General features: G+C 36.2%; 1 protein-coding gene and 1 pseudogene across 1 annotated transcript; both read left to right on the top strand.

The window, feature by feature from the left end:
* Positions 1–1,929: 1,929 nt before the first annotated feature.
* LOC110091910 (probable pre-mRNA-splicing factor ATP-dependent RNA helicase DEAH5) lies at positions 1,930–6,447 on the top strand. The gene is made up of 2 exons (XM_020816213.2): positions 1,930–5,192; positions 5,811–6,447. Exons 1-2 carry the CDS (start codon positions 2,071–2,073, stop codon positions 6,202–6,204), a joined length of 3,516 nt encoding a protein of 1,171 aa, XP_020671872.1. The 5' UTR covers positions 1,930–2,070; the 3' UTR covers positions 6,205–6,447.
* Positions 6,448–7,250: 803 nt separating this feature from the next.
* On the top strand, positions 7,251–16,423 carry LOC110091908 (annotated as a pseudogene).
* Positions 16,424–19,080: the final 2,657 nt, after the last annotated feature.

The following is a 19,080-nucleotide window of genomic DNA, read 5'->3' as shown; positions in this document are numbered from 1 at the left end:
TTAATATAACATATATAAATACCATGTATCATGTGTATAATGTGTTCTTGCATCAATTTTACTAATCTTATTACGTGCATGTATTAGTTATGTTATGCATCATGTTCATGTTATGATATATCACATCAATCATGTAATTATCATGTTATGTTATAGTGTATCAATTTATATGCAACTCTATCAAGTATGCATGCATATTTCAAGCAAGATAGGACATCTGCCTTTTGTGATATTTTTCCTATATTAAGTCTTGCAGGCCCTTAGACCACACATAAATTAGTCATAATCATACCAATCCTATATAAACATAAATGAGTCATATCAATCATAAGTCATGTAGCTTCATGTTAGAGTCATAACTCCGGCCAATTGGTGCATCATATCAATCAATCTCTTTATACATTCTTTTTCATATCGATTAGGATTATACTATGAACTTTATTTAAAGGAAAGCCCATTAGTTTACCTTTATGTATATGGTAACATATTTTTAGCCAACTAGAACATAATCATGCATAGCATAATAATAGTACCTATCACACATTATTTATATATATCATAATTAACATAGCATGTAAATCTATCCAATATGTTTATCAGTATGCATCTAGTATTCCAAAATATATATCATATCAGATGAACTGTGGACTTTATGCATGCCATATATACTATGTTCAAAGGGCGGCCTAGCGACAGTGCTTGAGTGGAGCTTTAAGATTTTTAGAGCCTTCAAGTAAATCCAAGCTCAAAATTCGCTCTCATATTGATAGTGAGTGTGGCCTAGCTCAAAATTTAGTGGCGAAGCTCAAAAATCTCTCTCAAAGGGTGGCATATTTATAGATTATTTAGAATAAACTGTCTAGTAAATATAGAAACAAAAATGGAATATCCAATCAGATGGCTCATATTAATTCCTTAGATCGTAGATCATTTTTTTAATAATTAAGTGCCTTATGATGTTAAAATTAAAAGGCCTTGGGCATGTTAGATTTTTCTAGCCTATAAGTGTGCAAGATTTGTAGACCATTCAAGTGCTTGATCAAAGCACAGTTAGACTAATAGGTTAGAGGCTTCTAGTTAGGGGTGTCAAAATTTGACCTGTATGACTTGGGAAATTTCGGGTTTGGGTCAACCTGTTTGCCATACGGGTTGGGTTCGGGTTCGAGATTCCGACCTGTCTATAAAATCAGGTCGGTTTCAGGTTAATTCGAAAATTCGAAATCAACCAAGGTTGACCCGGAAACAGAGATGCCGTCACAACTTCAAGTTCATCAAAATCGCTGTTGGCAAAAGATGGGGACTCAAGCATGTAAGGTTCGAGGTCGGTCAAACTATTTGCGACAAACACACGGTATTTAGTAGTTGAGGGAGCTTCTAAGTTTGAAATTCCAACCGACTTACTGCAGGGCGTCTGTGTTATCTGATTGGGGAGGGCCAATTACGATAAGGCGGAAGGATAGAGGCCATCAAAGGCAATGGAGGAGAAGATAGAAGAGGCTTGCTTGTGGAATGTTGAAGTCGCCAGCGAGCTTGTGGTCCATTGACTTTGCCTGGACTAAGCTAAAGCCCAAAGGTGTAGTTGTTAAATTTGGCGGTGGATATGAAGATGCCGGTTGACCATATAGGGAGGATTCCTATTATGAATTTTAGCTCCTCCACTCTATGGCCGGTAGAAAGACGTCATAATAGGGTCGGATTGATGCTCTCGTCCATATCTCCATCAATAACAATTGCCGCTCGGTCCAAATAGCAACAATTTTCATAATTAATTTTAGCTTTCAAATCGTGAGTCATTTTGGATTGATCCGAATCCGAATCAGATCAAATTTGGATACAGATTTCCGACCTATTTTTATAATCGAGTCGAATTTGAGTTGCATTTAGATTAGACTCGAACCAGATCCGAAGGCCCGTCTTGACACCCCTACCTCTAGGGCTTGATTTTCATTTCTCCATTTGCCGTCGCCGTTCGACTCCGTAGTTTTGCACGATTCGCTTCTGCTGCTACTGTGTTGCTGTTCGACTTCGCTCCTTCCTGTTGGTTCGGAATTCACGACGTTGAAGATCCTTATGCCGGCGGCGGTGGCGGAGGCCGAGGACGGCCTAAAAAAACTCGAGTTTCTTTCCCTCGTTTCGAAGGTGTGTACCGAACTTGAAAGCCATCTGGGCTGCGGCGATAAAATTCTGGCGGAGTTCATCACCGAACTTGGCCGGAACGCCGAATCAGTGGAGGAATTCGATGCGAAGCTCAAGGAAAACGGAGCTGAAATGCCCGACTATTTCGTACGCACTCTCCTCACCATCATACATGCAATCCTACCCCCCAAATCCAAATCCAAGCCCAACTCTGATTCTTCTTCGAAGAAAAAATCTGCCCCCTTTCCCGGACTTTCCCGTGTGGACGACCGCGAACGCGTCAAGGAGCTAGAGCGTGAGATCGAGAAGGAAGTTCAGGTTAAAGCGGACGAGGAAAGTAAGCACCGCGACAGGGATCGCGATAGAAATCGCGATCGCCATCGCGATCGTGATCAGGACAGAGATCGGAGAGTCCATCGCGACCGTGATCGGGATCACAGGTATGATCGAGTCAGAGATAGAGCTAGGAGTAATAGAAGAGAAGAATACAGCAACCATAGAGCTTATAGCGATGATGACGAAGGTGATGGCATGAGACATGAGAGAACCCGTTCTAGCGGTGGAAGGAATTCTGATGAACCGGAGCTCTATGAGGTTTACAAGGGGAAGGTATTGCGCCTGATGGACAACGGGTGCTTTGTTGAGTTATCTGATTTCAGAGGGAAGGAGGGACTTGTTCATGTTTCACAGATTGCCAATAGAAGAGTCACCAATGCAAAGGAAGAGGTGAAGCGTGGTCAGGATGTATATGTTAAGGTGATCTCAGTGTCTGGGAAAAAGCTTAGTCTATCCATGAGGGATGTGGATCAAAACACTGGGAAGGATCTCCTGCCATTAAGGAAGAGCACAGAGGATGAAGCTTTAAGGACCAACCCCTCTAGTGGAAACAATGGCCCTATTGTAAGGAAAGGTCTTTCAGGCATTACTATCGTTGAGGATGATAATAATGCATTGTCCAGGAGGCCATTGAAAAGGATGAGCTCGCCTGAGAAGTGGGAAGCAAAGCAGCTAATTGCAGCTGGTGTTCTGGATGTGCGTGATTATCCAATGTTTGATGAAGAGGGGGATGGACTCTTATATCAGGAAGAAGGCGCTGAAGAAGAACTTGAGATTGAACTCAATGAAGATGAACCTGCATTTTTGCAAGGCCAGAGTCGGTTTTCCATTGACATGTCTCCTGTAAAGATCTTCAAAAATCCAGAGGGTTCTTTAAGCAGGGCAGCGGCTCTCCAGTCTGCTCTCATCAAGGAGCGGAGAGAAGTTCGTGAGCAGCAACAGAGAACTATGCTTGATTCTATCCCAAAGGATCTCAATCGACCGTGGGAAGATCCAATGCCGGAGACAGGGGAGAGGCACCTTGCACAGGAGCTGAGAGGTGTAGGATTGTCTGCTTATGACATGCCGGAATGGAAGAAAGACGCATATGGAAAAGCTTTGACATTTGGCCAGAGATCAAAACTTTCAATACAAGATCAAAGACAGAGTCTTCCAATCTACAAATTGAAGAAAGAACTGATTCAGGCTGTTCATGATAACCAGGTATTGGTTGTCATTGGCGAGACTGGCTCTGGGAAGACTACACAGGTGACTCAATACCTAGCTGAGGCAGGTTATACTACAAGAGGAAAGATTGGGTGCACACAGCCCCGTAGGGTGGCAGCAATGTCAGTTGCCAAAAGGGTGGCAGAGGAGTTTGGTTGTCGGTTAGGTGAGGAAGTCGGTTATGCTATTCGGTTTGAGGACTGCACTGGGCCAGAAACTGTGATAAAGTATATGACAGATGGCATGCTTCTGAGGGAAATATTGGTTGATGAAAGCCTTTCACAGTATTCTGTTATCATGCTCGATGAAGCTCATGAGAGGACAATCCACACAGATGTGCTCTTTGGTTTACTAAAACAGCTAGTGAAACGAAGGCCTGAACTTCGGTTGATTGTCACTTCAGCCACACTAGATGCAGAGAAGTTCTCTGGGTATTTCTTCAACTGCAATATCTTCACAATTCCTGGTAGAACATTTCCTGTTGAGATACTCTACACAAAGCAGCCAGAAAGTGATTATCTAGATGCAGCACTGATCACTGTTTTGCAGATTCACTTAACAGAACCTGAAGGAGACGTTCTTCTTTTCTTGACTGGTCAAGAAGAGATTGATCATGCTTGTCAATCTCTTTATGAGAGAATGAAAGGTCTGGGTAAGAATGTGCCAGAACTGATTATCTTGCCTGTGTACAGTGCTCTTCCCAGTGAAATGCAATCTAGAATTTTTGATCCTGCTCCTCCTGGTAAGAGAAAAGTTGTTGTAGCTACTAATATTGCGGAGGCTTCATTGACAATTGATGGAATATTTTATGTCATTGACCCTGGCTTTGCTAAGCAAAATGTGTACAACCCTAAACAAGGGCTTGATTCCTTGGTCATCACTCCTATATCTCAAGCATCAGCTAAGCAAAGAGCCGGCCGTGCAGGGCGTACTGGCCCAGGGAAGTGTTATCGTCTCTACACAGAGAGTGCCTATCGCAATGAAATGTCTCCTACCACAATTCCAGAAATTCAGAGGATTAATCTTGGGACAACAACATTGAATATGAAGGCTATGGGGATAAATGATCTCTTATCTTTTGATTTTATGGATCCTCCATCGCCTCAAGCCCTTATATCTGCCATGGAACAGTTGTACAGTCTAGGAGCTTTAGATGAAGAAGGACTTTTGACTAAACTAGGGAGAAAAATGGCAGAGTTCCCATTGGATCCTCCATTGTCTAAGATGCTACTTGCTAGTGTGGACCTTGGATGCACTGATGAAATCCTGACCATCATTGCTATGATTCAGACTGGGAATATTTTCTACAGGCCAAGAGAGAAGCAAGCCCAAGCAGATCAAAAGCGAGCCAAGTTTTTCCAGCCAGAAGGAGACCACTTAACTTTGCTTGCTGTTTATGAGGCTTGGAAAGCTAAGAATTTTTCTGGCCCGTGGTGTTTTGAGAACTTTGTACAGTCCCGTTCCCTTAGGAGGGCTCAAGATGTTAGAAAGCAACTCCTCACTATTATGGATAGGTATGGATTTGATGAACATCTATTTTTACCCCCAAGAATTCTTATTTTCTGCATTAAGAAATCCTGATTATGTTTTGCAATCGTTATCTGTTTGATTTTCTTATTGGATTACTTTTTGATGGTTTTTTTAATGCTTCAAATGGATTGCTTCTTATTGTTTAGTTGCTTTAGAATTTAAGTTCAGATAGATGCACATGCTGCCACAATTCTTTTTATAGTCATGCAAATGCACTCTTTCAAAGAAAAAAAAGGAGAGTTTGGTTGGGGTAACTTTTTCATAGCTGCCACAATTATTACAATTTTATTGCTATTTTAAAAAAATTGTGATAAAAATAGCTTTTTATAACCCGTTCTGATAGGCTATCCGATTTTTTAAAGAGGAAGCAAGTTTGTAATACTTGTAGCTTTCAAAAATCTAATTTTCCAGCAATAATTTACTATTATTTTTTTAGAATTGCAACCCCCTAAACAAATCCTAACTATGCCACCTTTTAGAGAATTGTTTGGCTCTGCAACTGTTATATGCTAGTCTGTCTACTGATTCTATTGACATGATTCAAGAATTAACACAAAATCCCAATATTATGTCATTGCATCTGATTTCTTGTTGATCGACAGGTACAAATTGGATGTTGTCAGTGCCGGTAAAAACTTCACAAAGATAAGGAAGGCCATTACTGCAGGATTCTTCTTTCATGCTGCTAGAAAAGATCCTCAAGAAGGTTACAGAACCCTAGTGGAGAACCAACCAGTCTACATTCATCCCAGCAGCGCTCTCTTCCAAAGGCAGCCAGATTGGGTCATATATCATGAGCTTGTCATGACGACAAAGGAGTACATGCGTGAAGTTACCGTCATCGATCCCAAATGGCTTGTAGAACTCGCACCTAGGTTTTATAAATCTTCAGATCCAACAAAGATGAGCAAGCGAAAGCGTCAAGAGAGAATCGAGCCACTCTATGATAGATACCATGAACCAAATTCATGGCGTTTGAGCAAACGCCGTGCTTGATTTTTTTTGAATTCTTGATGGAAGTGAATTCAAAATTCACTCTTGAGTTTTGAATTTCACTGATGCTGTAAATTTGTTCCTATTTGTTGGAGTAAAATAGTTCTTGCAAGTTGTGTAGCTTAGCTTTTTTATGGGGTTAAGAAATGTAATCTTTTCCATAGGTGAAAAACTATTAATCAAGTCGTCGTCTCTTTAGATGTATAATACTATTAGTACTAATTCAAATCTTTTGAAAGAGTAAAAGTTTGTCTAATGAGAGTGCTGCTCTTTCTTTTCTACAACACCTTTTAGGCAAACTAATCATAATAATGGAGTAAAATTTATCTCATATGAATCAAGAGGATTTTCAAAATATTTTATTTTTTAGGAGATTATTATTAAATATTTTTTTTAGTAAAAGTATATAGTACTTCTACTTACACCTTTAAGAAGAATGACATCTCTGTAATCATCGATTGAAGGGATGTTATCAAGTTTTCATTGTGTTAATTTCAGCTCTCTCTCTATCCTTCCCTCCCTCCCTCTCTTTTATTTACTTAAGTCTACAAATATGTATATATGTATGTATTTGGTTGTCTATCCATATGCCTATCTATATATGTACTAAGTGCATGCATGCGAGCATTTGCATGTTGTTCTATTTCCTTCAGCATATGTGATTACTTAATTATCCCGTCTTTAGATTTAGTTTAATTTTCCAAAGGTGCATATAACAGGATTTTCTTTCTCTAAGACTTCAAAACCATTTGGCTATTGTAACTTTCTCTAAACTGATTATGCCCCATCAACAACTGATGATGGCAAAACTATTGATACAGGTGGTGAAGAAAGAGCTATGGAATTGCTTGAGAAAGGAACAAGTAAAAAACAGCTCACAGAGCAGTTGCTCAAGGGAGATGAGGAGAAGGGAATATTGCATCGTAGTCCTTTTTATGATTTTTTCTTCAATCCAAGTATCCAATTATTCTTGGAAACGATTTATACACAATAGTAAAGTCTGGCCTTGTCCAATATGTATGTTGGAAGAACATTAATTCTGTCTTTATTCTTTTGCATTGTCTAACATTTCTTGCAAATGCAGATGATTCTGAAAACATTATGTTCCTTCTTGGCGCTGTTGTTGGATCTTTTTGGTGTTTATGGAGATCGGGAGTTTAAGTGGTATCACGGGTATGCATGTATGTTTTTATATTTTTTCTGCTTTCTTTTTGAGTGCCTGTATATCAGAACTTGAGCAATTTCCTGCAGGTACCCCTATATTGCTGTTGTCATAAGCTCAGTCAAATGTGGGCTCTATATTGTCTTGTGCAGTTCTATATTGTGACCTATCATTGGTTCGAACCTATCCATCCATTAGCAAAATTTATTAGCTTTAAAGCTATTGGCATTGCAATGATATGTTACTTTGGTGTATTGCCGAAAGAAGAAAAGATTCAGAATAGTATCCAAGATTTTCTTTTCTGCATTGATGTAAGTTAGTTTTTAATGTCTTATTAAGTTAGCAGATAGCTTAACTTTGGCTTTGCTGAAATTTGTCATGAAAATTTGATTCTAAATTTATGTATAAGAATTTATATTTGTGATGGAATTTATTGAAATTCACCTGCATGCCTTTATTCTTTGCAATCTTAGGCAAATAATGAAAAATAGCCATTGCTTGTGATGACGATTTTTTTTATTTATAAATTCATGAATATTTTTTCATATGGTCTGGTAATTGCAGATGGCTGTTGCAGCTATTGCACATATATATGTATTTCCAGCGAAGCCATACCAATTTATGCAGGTTTCTCCGTGTGGAAAGGTCACTTCCATGCAAACAATAGCCAAAGCAAACTTAGAGAATAAAGAGAAGAAGCCAACTATTGTGGAACAGAAGAAAGCATGCTTTGAAGCCCCAGGCACCAGCATTACTGAAAGCGTTCAGGATATGGTTATTGGAGGAGGTGAACATGTGAGCTCTCCATCCTTTTTTAAATTCTTTCCAACTGATTCTAAAGTATTCTTATTACTTGGATTTCACGTGCTTATTACTGCTGTGAAGTCCCATGAGTTAATAATATCTTCAAGCAAAATATTTAGTTTGCTGTTGGTGAGGTGACCATGTGAGTTCTCCCTCCTTTTCTTTTTTATTCTTTCCAATTGAGTTGAAGTATTTCCATTACTTGGAGTTCATGTGATTATTGCTGCTGTGATTTCCTTAAGTAATTCCTTCGAGTAAATTTTTGGGTAACATTTTGCTTGTCGGTCTTCATTTATATGTTTCTTGATTATTAATTCATCATGATATAACCTGTAGAAAAGTAGAAAAAAATTACTTCAAATTTTATTGCTCGATTATGTGTATTGTGTTTATAATTAAAATAAATTAAAACTATTTAAAAAAAAGAAAAAAAAATCCCCATGAGGGGCCGTTGGTTAGAATGGGAGCTTGAGGAACATGGATTGCAATCTAATGCCATAAGAATATCGATTCAACTGCTAGAACTCTAATTCGTGTGCTCAAGGATTACTGAGATCTGTTAATTTGTGGTTTCCACGATCCTTCAACTCTTAAACTAAATGGTATAAATCTACCATTGTCGGTTTCTTATAATATTTTTTAAAGTGGGGTTGCAAAGCCCTTTGATAAGAATATCTATAAGTTGATTTCTTATTGACACATTTAGTGCAGATCAACCCATTTTTCAATTTCACTTTTATAAAATGTATATCCAGATCCGCATACTTGGTACAAGTATGTTGTTTATGATTATGACTTATGAGCGACATTGATGGAAAATTTTTTATCATAGCACATTTCATTCGCCTTTTCAATTAATTTTTTTAAATCTTTCAAAAGGATTCAGATCCACAGAAGCTCTCAAAGTCCTTAGGTAATGCTCAAAATTAAAAATAAGCATTAGATCTTGAAACAATAGGTTGTTTTTTTGCTCATCCACATTATGAGATTTCCTACCAAAAATGTATAGTATCCCATTGTTGGTTTTCTATCCTCTGATAATCATGCATAGTCTGTATCAATGCACCCTTCAATTTATAAATAATCTTTTTTTATGTAATGGATTCCTTTTCTAGGACTTCATTTAAGGCATTTGAGGATTCTATAAGTAATTTGAAGGTGAAAATCTTTAGGCTTGTGAATTAATTGATTGATGAGACTCATTGTAAATAAGATATCTAGATGGATGTGAGATAGATTAATTTTCTAACTATTTTTGATATTTTCCTATTTCTACTCCTTTTCCTTCGTCATGTATGTTCAATTATTTACCTGGTTATGTGGGTTTTCACAAGATTTGCAATAAGCCATTTTTTTTTAAGTAGATTCATGAAATTTTTGTTAAGAGAGAGGAATGTAACTTGTTATGATTGAGCAAGTTTTATTTCTAATAAGTATTTGAGTTTGCCCAATCTTCTATCTCAAATTGTTCAGCATGCTTTTTCCTTATAGGCTCATTTTCTCTATTGTCATCCCCTGTAATAATTATATTGTCAACATATGTAATGACATTTGAGATTTTATTAGTAGTGGAGTATTTTATAAAGAAGGTATGATCTTGTTTTTTTTATCTTATTTTATTTATGACTTTTGTGAATTTGTCAGGCTATGCTCTTAGTAATTGTTTAAAGTTTTACAAAGCCTTTTTTTTTATACTTTGTTCTTTATGAAAGAACTATCAAATCCATGTTATTGATCTATATAAACTTCTTCAACATTCGCATGTAGGAAATCATTCTTTACATCATACTGTTACATAGACCATCCTTGATTGGCTACAAGAGAAATTAAGATGCGTATTATATTTAACTTATATCTATTGTTTAGAGTGATGGTGAAATAGATGGGGATATTATCAGCATAATTCAAGTTGGATGGTTGAAGTGGAGGAATGCATCGGGCTTGTTGTGCGATAAAAAAGTACACCTTAAACTTAAGGGAAAATTCTATAAGATGGTGGTGAGGCCTGCAATGCTTTATGGTGCCGAATGTTGGCCATTAAAAGAGAAGCATTGTGGTAGAGATGAGGATGCTCAGGTGGATGAGTGGCTTTACCCTTAGAGATGGGATATGAAATGAGCATATACGTGAAAAGGTTGGAGTAGCTCCAATAGAAGATAAGATTAGAGAGACGCCTTAGATGGTTTGGTCACATAAAACGGCTGCCTTTCGATGACCCGGCTAGGAAAGTAGAGGCATTAGATTTGACTTATGTTAAGAAAGGTAGAGACAGAGACTTGGTTAGAAAATATTAGAAATGATATTTCTTTATTAGATTTAAACGAGAATTTGACTTTTAATATGACACAATGGAGAAAAAGGATTTATGTAGCCGACCCCATGTAGTGTAATAAAAGGCTTGTTATTGTTGTATTATATTTAACTTAGCGTAATGAGCATAAGTTTTTTGGCAGTTAATTTCATAAGATGAAGTATATCCTTTACCTGTCAGTCTCATTTATAGCATTATTAGTTCAACAATCTTGATGTTAATATTGAATTATTTTTGTCACAATAATGTTCACATCAGATTTTTGCTTGATAAGATTATCCATGTCATCCGAGTGCAATCATCAATGAAGTTTATAGAGGTTGTAGCTCTAGAAATATTGGAGATTTGGGAATGTCCCCAAATGCCAGAGTGAGCAATTATAAAAAGGTGTGGTGGATCTATATTCATTTTTAGAACAAATAACACGATTATGCTTGCCAATTTCACAAGCCATGCAATAAGAATTTTTCATGTTTACATTTTAAAAAATAAAAGGAAATGGTTTTGAAAGAGGGATAGCCTAGTTTATAATTATGTTCTCAAATGACTTCTATATTGAGGGTGAAAATGAAGGAAAATGACAAGTGATTTTTATCTTCATGAAGATATAGCCCATCAATTTTCTCTAGCTTGTCTAATTATTTTTCGCATAGTGCAACAATAACAACAACAACAACAACAAGCCTTTATCCCATTGTGGGGTCGGCTACATGAATCCTTTTTCTCTATTGTGTCCTGTTTAGGGTCAAATTCTCATCTAAATCTAATAAAGAAAGGTCATTTCTAATATTTTCTTAACAAGTCTTTTTAGGTCTACCTCTACCTTTCTTAATATAAGTTAAATCTAATACATCTACTTTCCTAATCGGGTCATCAAAAGGCTGCCATTTTATGTGACCAAACCATCTAAGGAGTGGTGCAACCTAAGTTTCTAAATATTTTATGGAGAACACCTAGGAAAGCAATTAGAGAACTTCTTCCTTTTAGTTAAGCATAAACATCCACATATAAAACTAAAAGTAGAAACAAGTTTTAGAAAGCAGCTTACAAAATTCGTAAATATAAAGAAATTACAACAAGGCTACCCTCAGAACAACCAAAAAGCGGCCACCTCACATACAAAGCTCGAAATATAAAGGATAGGTGCTCAAAGGATAGATCTGACCCGGAATCCACCACTGAAATAATTCGACACAAGTCCACACTCCTCCGACAAATACCTACCAAAACGTGACATCATATATCACCAAACTCACAAGAGAAGACTGATACAGATGGGGTGGGAATCGTGGATAAAGAAGAAGAGGTAGACAACTGAGGCGAAGTAATAGAGGGGAAGGGAAAATGAGGCTAGTTCGCAAGCTAGAAAAATCCGCAGGTTTATATGCAAATTATTCACCAAAAACTATCCAAAACTAGTGGGAAAACAACCCCTATTTATATGGAAGAAAAGGGGAAAAGAGAAATAAATGCGAGTAGGTAAAACGCCACATACATCTAATAAAAACTCATCAAAACTACAACAAACAGGAACTGAAGGGACAGTTGCCAAGGGGAAAACACGAAGCATCCACATAGCATAAAGGGGGGGAGGGGGATCGAAGCAACAACACAGCTGCCAAGGAGAAGGAAACCGAAGTACCAAGGGGGGAAAACCGAAGCAACAAAATAGCTACCAAGGAGGGGGAAACCAAAGCACTAAGGGGGGGGGGGAGGAAATTATTTAAGAAATTGAAAATATAAAAAATAAAAGTCATGCCATTTTGAGCTAGAGAGTATGCTCTATATGATTTTTTTTAAAGAGTTGAATATGTTCCCGAGTTTGTAAATTTCTTTTGGATTGACTTCTTCTGATTCCAAGACAAGTTTGCTTTTTTTGGTGATCTTTATTTCGAATATTGATGCGAGCAAAAAAATACAGGGGACCCTATACTTCTTGACCGCCAAAAATAACTACTACTAGACGATGACGAAACACGAAGGACTAGGAAGAGAGAGAACGAACAAATTCTTACATTTCAAATTTGACATAAACTTAGAAATAAAAAACTTACAAACATAACTCAAAGTAAAAGACGACACCCTAAAGTTGCTGCACTTGGAAGAGGGATACAGGTGGAGTGGCACTTGCGGAGAGACGAAAGAGATTAGAAGCCCGAGAAGAAAGGTTGGAAAGAGCCCGCAGGATTTCCGGAGGGGATGAGAAAGAAGGTTGGAACGAGCCCGCAGGATTTCCACAACAAACCCGCAAGTTAGATTTTCTCCAAAAATCACATATCATAACTTACTTAAAACATTACAAATCCTCTCATATTTATAGGTATGAAAGAGGAATATCAAAAGACACAATACATTAATTAACACAAGAACCTAAACACCACAAGCATTAAACCTATTAATGCATTGCACGAAAAAACATCCAAAGCCATGGAACCGAAGCAGCCACTGCGGGAAACAAGGAGGCCGAGTGGGAACCAAGGGGCCACGGCCATGGGAAAGAGCCCAGGCACGGGAAACCAGCAGCCGGCCGGATTCCAAGGGGGCAAATGCAATGAAACCATGGAGGAAACCAAGGAGTCATGCATGGGAATACAAAACACCATTCTTGGGATTCCAAAAGTCCTTTTTGGAACCCCAAGAGACATCATAAAGTAGACATTTAAAGACAATAAAAAATGCATTAAAATCAAAGATAAATATGAGCTAAAATCATAGCTAATAATAAACTAACCTCTAGTTCAATAAATGAACTAAAGACTAGCTCATAAATGAGCTAAAATTCTAGCTCAATTTTTGTTGAGCTAGTAGACTCAAGGGAAGCCAAAAATCATATTATTTTTGACATGTGTTGACCCCCCCTTTGTCTACATCAAATATAACCTGGGACCTTTTCATGGAGTTTACAACAATTTTTTGTGTCATTTCTTCTAGCCGTAGTTGCATCATAGATTATTTTAGGGTTTAAGATTTTTTCTTTTTTAAGGAAAGAGTCTATAGCAACAAGTCTCTTACTTTAGATTCGGTGGTTTTCATAATAGATTTTTTGGAGACCGAGCATCGAGCATTGCCGTCCTTTTTGCTTCTTTGGCTCATATAAGAAAAATTGCATTTAGTGGTGGTAGATTTTCTTTGCTTTAGATTTGGACATGTACTTGTTCAAAGTCATTATTGAGTTCTGGAAGGAGCTTAAACACCTTTTCTCTTTCTACAAATTCCTTGAGAATTATTACATCATCGCAACATGACATCTTGAAATTATGATAATAATCTAATTTAATCCAATTAGCCATTATTGCTTTTAAATACAAAATAATAGGAAGTTTATTTTGCTTGGTTGTTGAAATCTTAATTTTGATCTCATAGATGATGGTATTATCCATCATTTTTAATATGTTTGCTTGATGGCATCCCAAACTTTTTTATAGGAAGGAAGAATATATATGACCCATTGATTTTAGGCATCATGATATTCCACAATGATGTCATGATCATGACTTATGCTACATCACACAATACAAATTTTGAGTATTTCGACTTTAGAGGAGGATTCATAAGATAATTGATATTTTCATTTCCTTTTAGAAAGGTCTACACAATTTTGACTCATTTTAGATAATTTCTCTCATTAGGGAGATATGAGGCTTTTAGCTTTTAGAATTCTCCTGTATTCTAATTTTCGTCATTCATGGCGCTGGACTCATTAGAAGGGAAGTCAAAGAAATCAATCATAATGAAGAGAATGAAGGATCTCAATAAGAAGGGAGAAAAAGAAAAAGAACAAAGGTTGAAAGACATAAATCCTAAAGATTGCTCTGATACCAAATAAAAAGTTGGAAAGTAAATAAATATGTATTTTTTGAATTTTATTGCTTGATTGTATAAAGTGTAAGTATTTATAGACATTTTCAAAATGTATGCAATGGAAATAAATTAAAGCTATAAAAAAAAAACCTCCTAAGAGTAGCCATCAGCTACAATAGCTAGAGGAGGCACATGGATTGTAATCTAAGGTCATAATAGGACCGATCCAACGATTATATTCTTAATCCGCATGCTCAAAGATCTCTGCCAAAATTGTTTGACTTGTGGGTCCCTTGATCCTGCAACATAAAACTATATAGTTTCATGGCATGCACGGTGGAATTATTCAAATACAAATTGAATAAAAATTGCACGAGGATATCCTGATTAAAATTTGGTCATGATTGCTTTTAAAATTTTTGGATTTGCTTTAAGATGAGTTCAATGCTAGGGTTGATTTATTGTTCATACATTGTACTCATCTCAAATTAAAATCTAAGAGTTTTAAAACTCATCTTGACCAAAATTTTCTCCATACATGTAGCTTTCATACGCCTCAATATTCAGCAGGACAAGTATTAGCATGCCATGTAATCATCCATTCACCTTATATGCTCATGTTCCTTTCCCACTAACTGTATTTATAATTGACATCAAATCTGGAGAGTAATATTTGTAATAGGAGATTTGAGGTTGGTCAGATGACAGGCTTCAATGAAGTATGTGGATAGGGGCGAATGTTCCCCATCATTCACCAACTTCAACCAGAAACAATTCTGTTACGTTAACTTTATGCACAAACTTTGCATCTAAGGTTTATTTTGGGGCGGCTTTTTTATTGTTTCTTAAAGCAGCTTTCTAGTATAAAAATTTTAAATTTTTAACTAAAAAGCTGCTTTAAGAAGCAGTAAGAAAGTCATCCCAAATGAAACCTAAGTGTGAAATAGGCTTGGAAAAGCCAACATTTCTAGCACCAACTTGAAATTCTGGATAAGTCTCTCAGAAGAAAATCTAATCAATTTCTTTTTGCTCTTGCTTTGGCAATAAAAAGGTGGCCAGGGATGCGTCATTGACGACATCTCAGGGAATCATGCCTGTAGAGAAGGGCGTCCACTTAATACAGAAGAGTTTCCAATTTTCCATCACTTATGAGTAATAAAGAAGACGGTGAAGCAAAGATTGAGGTCGAAGAAGAATGTAAAAGATGATGAGACTATATTGGTCAGTTCAGCTGAATTTGTTACTGAAAACCGTTATAGATAAATATGAAGAGTAGTGCTCCAGGCACCCTTTAGTTGTTAACTGACTAAAATTTCTAGAGTATTTTTTCCAAATCATAAATTTACTAACTTTTACTGCTAACATTGCATTCCAGCCAGCTCATAATAGTTATCCAACTAGTATTCCATCAGGAGTTTATGAATCAAACAGAAAGCATTGCCTGGTCATTTTGTTGATCACAAGGATTCTTGAGCCATGAAACATTTTAGAACTCTTATTTGATCATATTTTGTAATTGCAATGCTGAAGAAAATTCCTAAGTTGGGATGAAGGTAATATTGGGTGCTGTAGACGAGAAGGTAAATATGGGTGCCCACAGTGTACAATGTTAAAGGTCAATCGGTTCATTTGTTTGAAATGTTTCAATTAATTCATTAATGCACTTTAACATTTAAAATTCTCATGTGTTGATGTTTGTGCACAGTGGTCCTCTCTAGCTAAGTTGTTTGGCTGTACTAGCTGCCTATTGCTCAGTTTGTAGGATTGCACCTGACTTTCAATTACATATAAAATGTGGTTCCTCGCCGCTTTAACACTATTAAATATTCGGTTGACTTTATTCAAAATTTTATTTCAGCTATAGGTATATACACATTCATGTGTGGAAAAGGATTGTTGTAGCCTCCTTGCTCACTACAGGAAATTCACTGAATACCGGTGGAACTTCCGACGGTAATGACAGACGGTTTGCCGGTGATATTTGCGCTAGAATCTTCCGGTAGTTGCGGTTTTGAGTCCAGTAATTTCCGGCTGCTGTAGCTGCCGGAAATTTACTGCCGGAGTCCATTTCCTACGTGGTTTATACCGGTGGTTTTTATGCTGTCGGAAAATTGATGTTAATCGCTGGAAATCGCCGCCGTTAATGGATGATTTTTTCTGTAGTGGCTTAAGCCGAACAATCTTCTATAGGACTTAATTGTTGTAATGTCATTTAAAACCTTATGCTGCAGCCTGGCTTGTGTTACAATTTCGTTAAGATTTGTAAATAAATCTTTCTTGCATTTTAACTGTTTTCTTCAAGATACGTAACCTCCTTTCACATTCATCAATTGTATTATTTTCATATCTTCATGCTGCAACAATGCTCACTCTCTACAGATAACTCTGATGATCACCGTTTGGCTACATCACCACATGTGCTATTTTATCATTATGGAGAAAGCTTATATAATTGTAAAAGTTTTATTAATAAAATTTCAATTGAGATAGACACTTCAAGATGCCTTGAATCGGAGAGATTATTAGGTGCGGAGTGCGGACGGGAGAACCGTTCGCACAAGCATTAGGTACCTAACAGTACCCGCACTCGGTACCGCTAGGTACCCAGTACTTATGCGGACGGTGCGCACTCCGCGCCTAATAATTTTTTCTTGAATAGAGGGACATATACTCAATAATCAAGAGAGACTTATCCAAGTTGCAACGCTCCATGGAAAAAAGGAAAATAATCAACCGATAAGTTTTGTATTGCCTCCTCAAAGTTTTTGTTTCACCTCAAATAATTATCTTCCAGTTTGCAATAAGTTGAACTGTTTAATTACATTTTCAAGAAATCAGAAAAGAATTGAAGACCCAGCATTACCATATCTGATGCAAGCGATCTATTCTCACCCAACTTCATAACCTGCAAATTCAAAAAAATCTGAAGATCTGATTTTTCTTATTTTATAAGAAGTCTTTGGACTCTTTGATGTTAGCACATCCTGTACTGATCAAGAGATCTGCTAACTGGACGAATGTTTAGAGGAATTTAAACTTAGAATTTGTCGAATGGGTTTCGGATGGTTGAGAAGATTACAGTATGCTGAGAGAATCTGCAATGCTAAGTAGAACTCTCCTAAGCCGAGTTCCTCCTTCCACTGAGTTGTTTGTTGCAGATCGGTTCAAGTGGAAAAAATATTACGTTCGGGTCCGAATTTGTCTGGAGACCAATAAAAATGCATCATGCCGCCCCAAAAAAAAAGCACCGATTGCAAAACCGGACAGTTCTCCCGTTCGGTATCCACACAGAATAATCGCTCGTTCAAGTGCCTGTTTGAGAAAACTGTCAAACACAATGCCACCTCCTTTGCAACAAACGCAAGTTTTTGATAGGAGCTCCCTACTCTTATGCTAAGAGAGTTTTGAGTTAGGCTTCGTTTGTGATAACTTTTTTGTTTCTTTCTAAAACAACTTTTTAGTACAAAATTTTATTAAATTATTAAATTTTACACTAAAAAATCGATTTAGTAAGCAGCACGAAAGCTTAGAGATAACTAGAGAGAGTAAAGCAGGATAAAAGAATTCATGGAAGGAGAGAGAATTTATCTTCCTCCTTGTATAATGCACAAGTTCTTCTCCTTCAATGAATCAAAGTTTTTTTTGCAAGTTAAAGAGTCTGAGAATAATATTCTCTTTTCAGAACTCCAAATGACTTATTGTAAATGCCTGTTGAATCTCCTTTTCCCTGGCCTGCAAGTGGTTATAGATCAGCAGATATCAAAGCTGCTTCTTCTTGCTACATAAAAATGCACATTAACTGATGAGAAATCAACCAACAAACTTTTCAAATCCATACAAAAATATCGTTTTCGACAAATCTCCCAAGTCTCATAAAAAACACAAAAACACTTTCTGATGACCAAATTAAGGCTTCGTAGGGACAGCTTTCATAATGTTTTTTAAAACGGTTTTTTAGTAAAAAATTTCAAATTCAAAAAAAAATTGTACTGAAAAACTGTTATAGAAAACAAGAAGAAAGTCATCCCAAACGAAGCCTAAATGAGTGCAAATTTTTAAAAGGAGCAAAGTTGGTAAATGTTTTAGGTGTAGGAGCATGAAAGTAATTAAATTTAAAAAGGAGCAGAAATGCGAACAGGTTTAGCGTTTTCTTAGAAAACGCAAAGCAGGATTGCATTTTCTGAAGAAAATGCGATCCTGCTTTGCGTTTTCCTCTGAAAACGCAAACCAGGCGTGCGTTTTGAAAGAAAATGCAATCATATATTGCGTTTTCTTTAGATATTAAAAAATTAATTTAGTTGACGGAAATGTGGCTGTTACAAATGACTTAAAATATAAAAAATGTATTTGATTTAATGTATAGAAATATAATTAGTAAAAGTTTGCGTTATAAGTAAAAGTTAATGTTTACAAATTGTATATATTTATAAAAATTAAATTGCACTGAATTAAGAAATATATATGCATTGAATTAAGAAATTAATTTTTTATATTTTAATTTCCTTAGGTTCAACATAAAAAAAAAAATTATTTTTTAAAGTAATATACTAGGCAGGAGCATAAAAATTTTAAAATTTAAAAGGGAGCATAAAATTTTAAATTGGTTATAAATAGCAGGAATTAGATGTAAGTTTAAAAAATTATATTTGATGAGAAATTAAAATAATATTAATAAGAATAAATATAATATGTGAATGTTATTTATAATTTTTAAAAAAGAAATTTTAATGTAAAATTAAAAATTAATTGAAATAAAATTATTATTCATAATTATAATATTATTAATCATAATTATAATAAT

The sequence above is a fragment of the Dendrobium catenatum genome, unplaced genomic scaffold, assembly GCF_001605985.2.
Source record: "Dendrobium catenatum unplaced genomic scaffold, ASM160598v2 fragScaff_scaffold_133, whole genome shotgun sequence".
NCBI classification, from domain to species: domain Eukaryota; kingdom Viridiplantae; phylum Streptophyta; class Magnoliopsida; order Asparagales; family Orchidaceae; genus Dendrobium; species Dendrobium catenatum.
Note: the sequence above shows the minus strand (reverse complement) of the source record. Positions and strands in the feature narration are given on the sequence as shown.

What these genes read in the sequence shown, in the direction of transcription:
- LOC110091910 (XM_020816213.2), top strand. Translation starts at nt 2,071, where the DNA reads ATGCCGGCGGCGGTGGCGGAGGCCGAGGACGGCCTAAAAAAACTCGAG. An exon ending in CTCCTCACTATTATGGATAG is followed by an intron (nt 5,193 to 5,810) that starts GTATGGATTTGA and finishes GTTGATCGACAG; the next exon opens with GTACAAATTGGATGTTGTCA.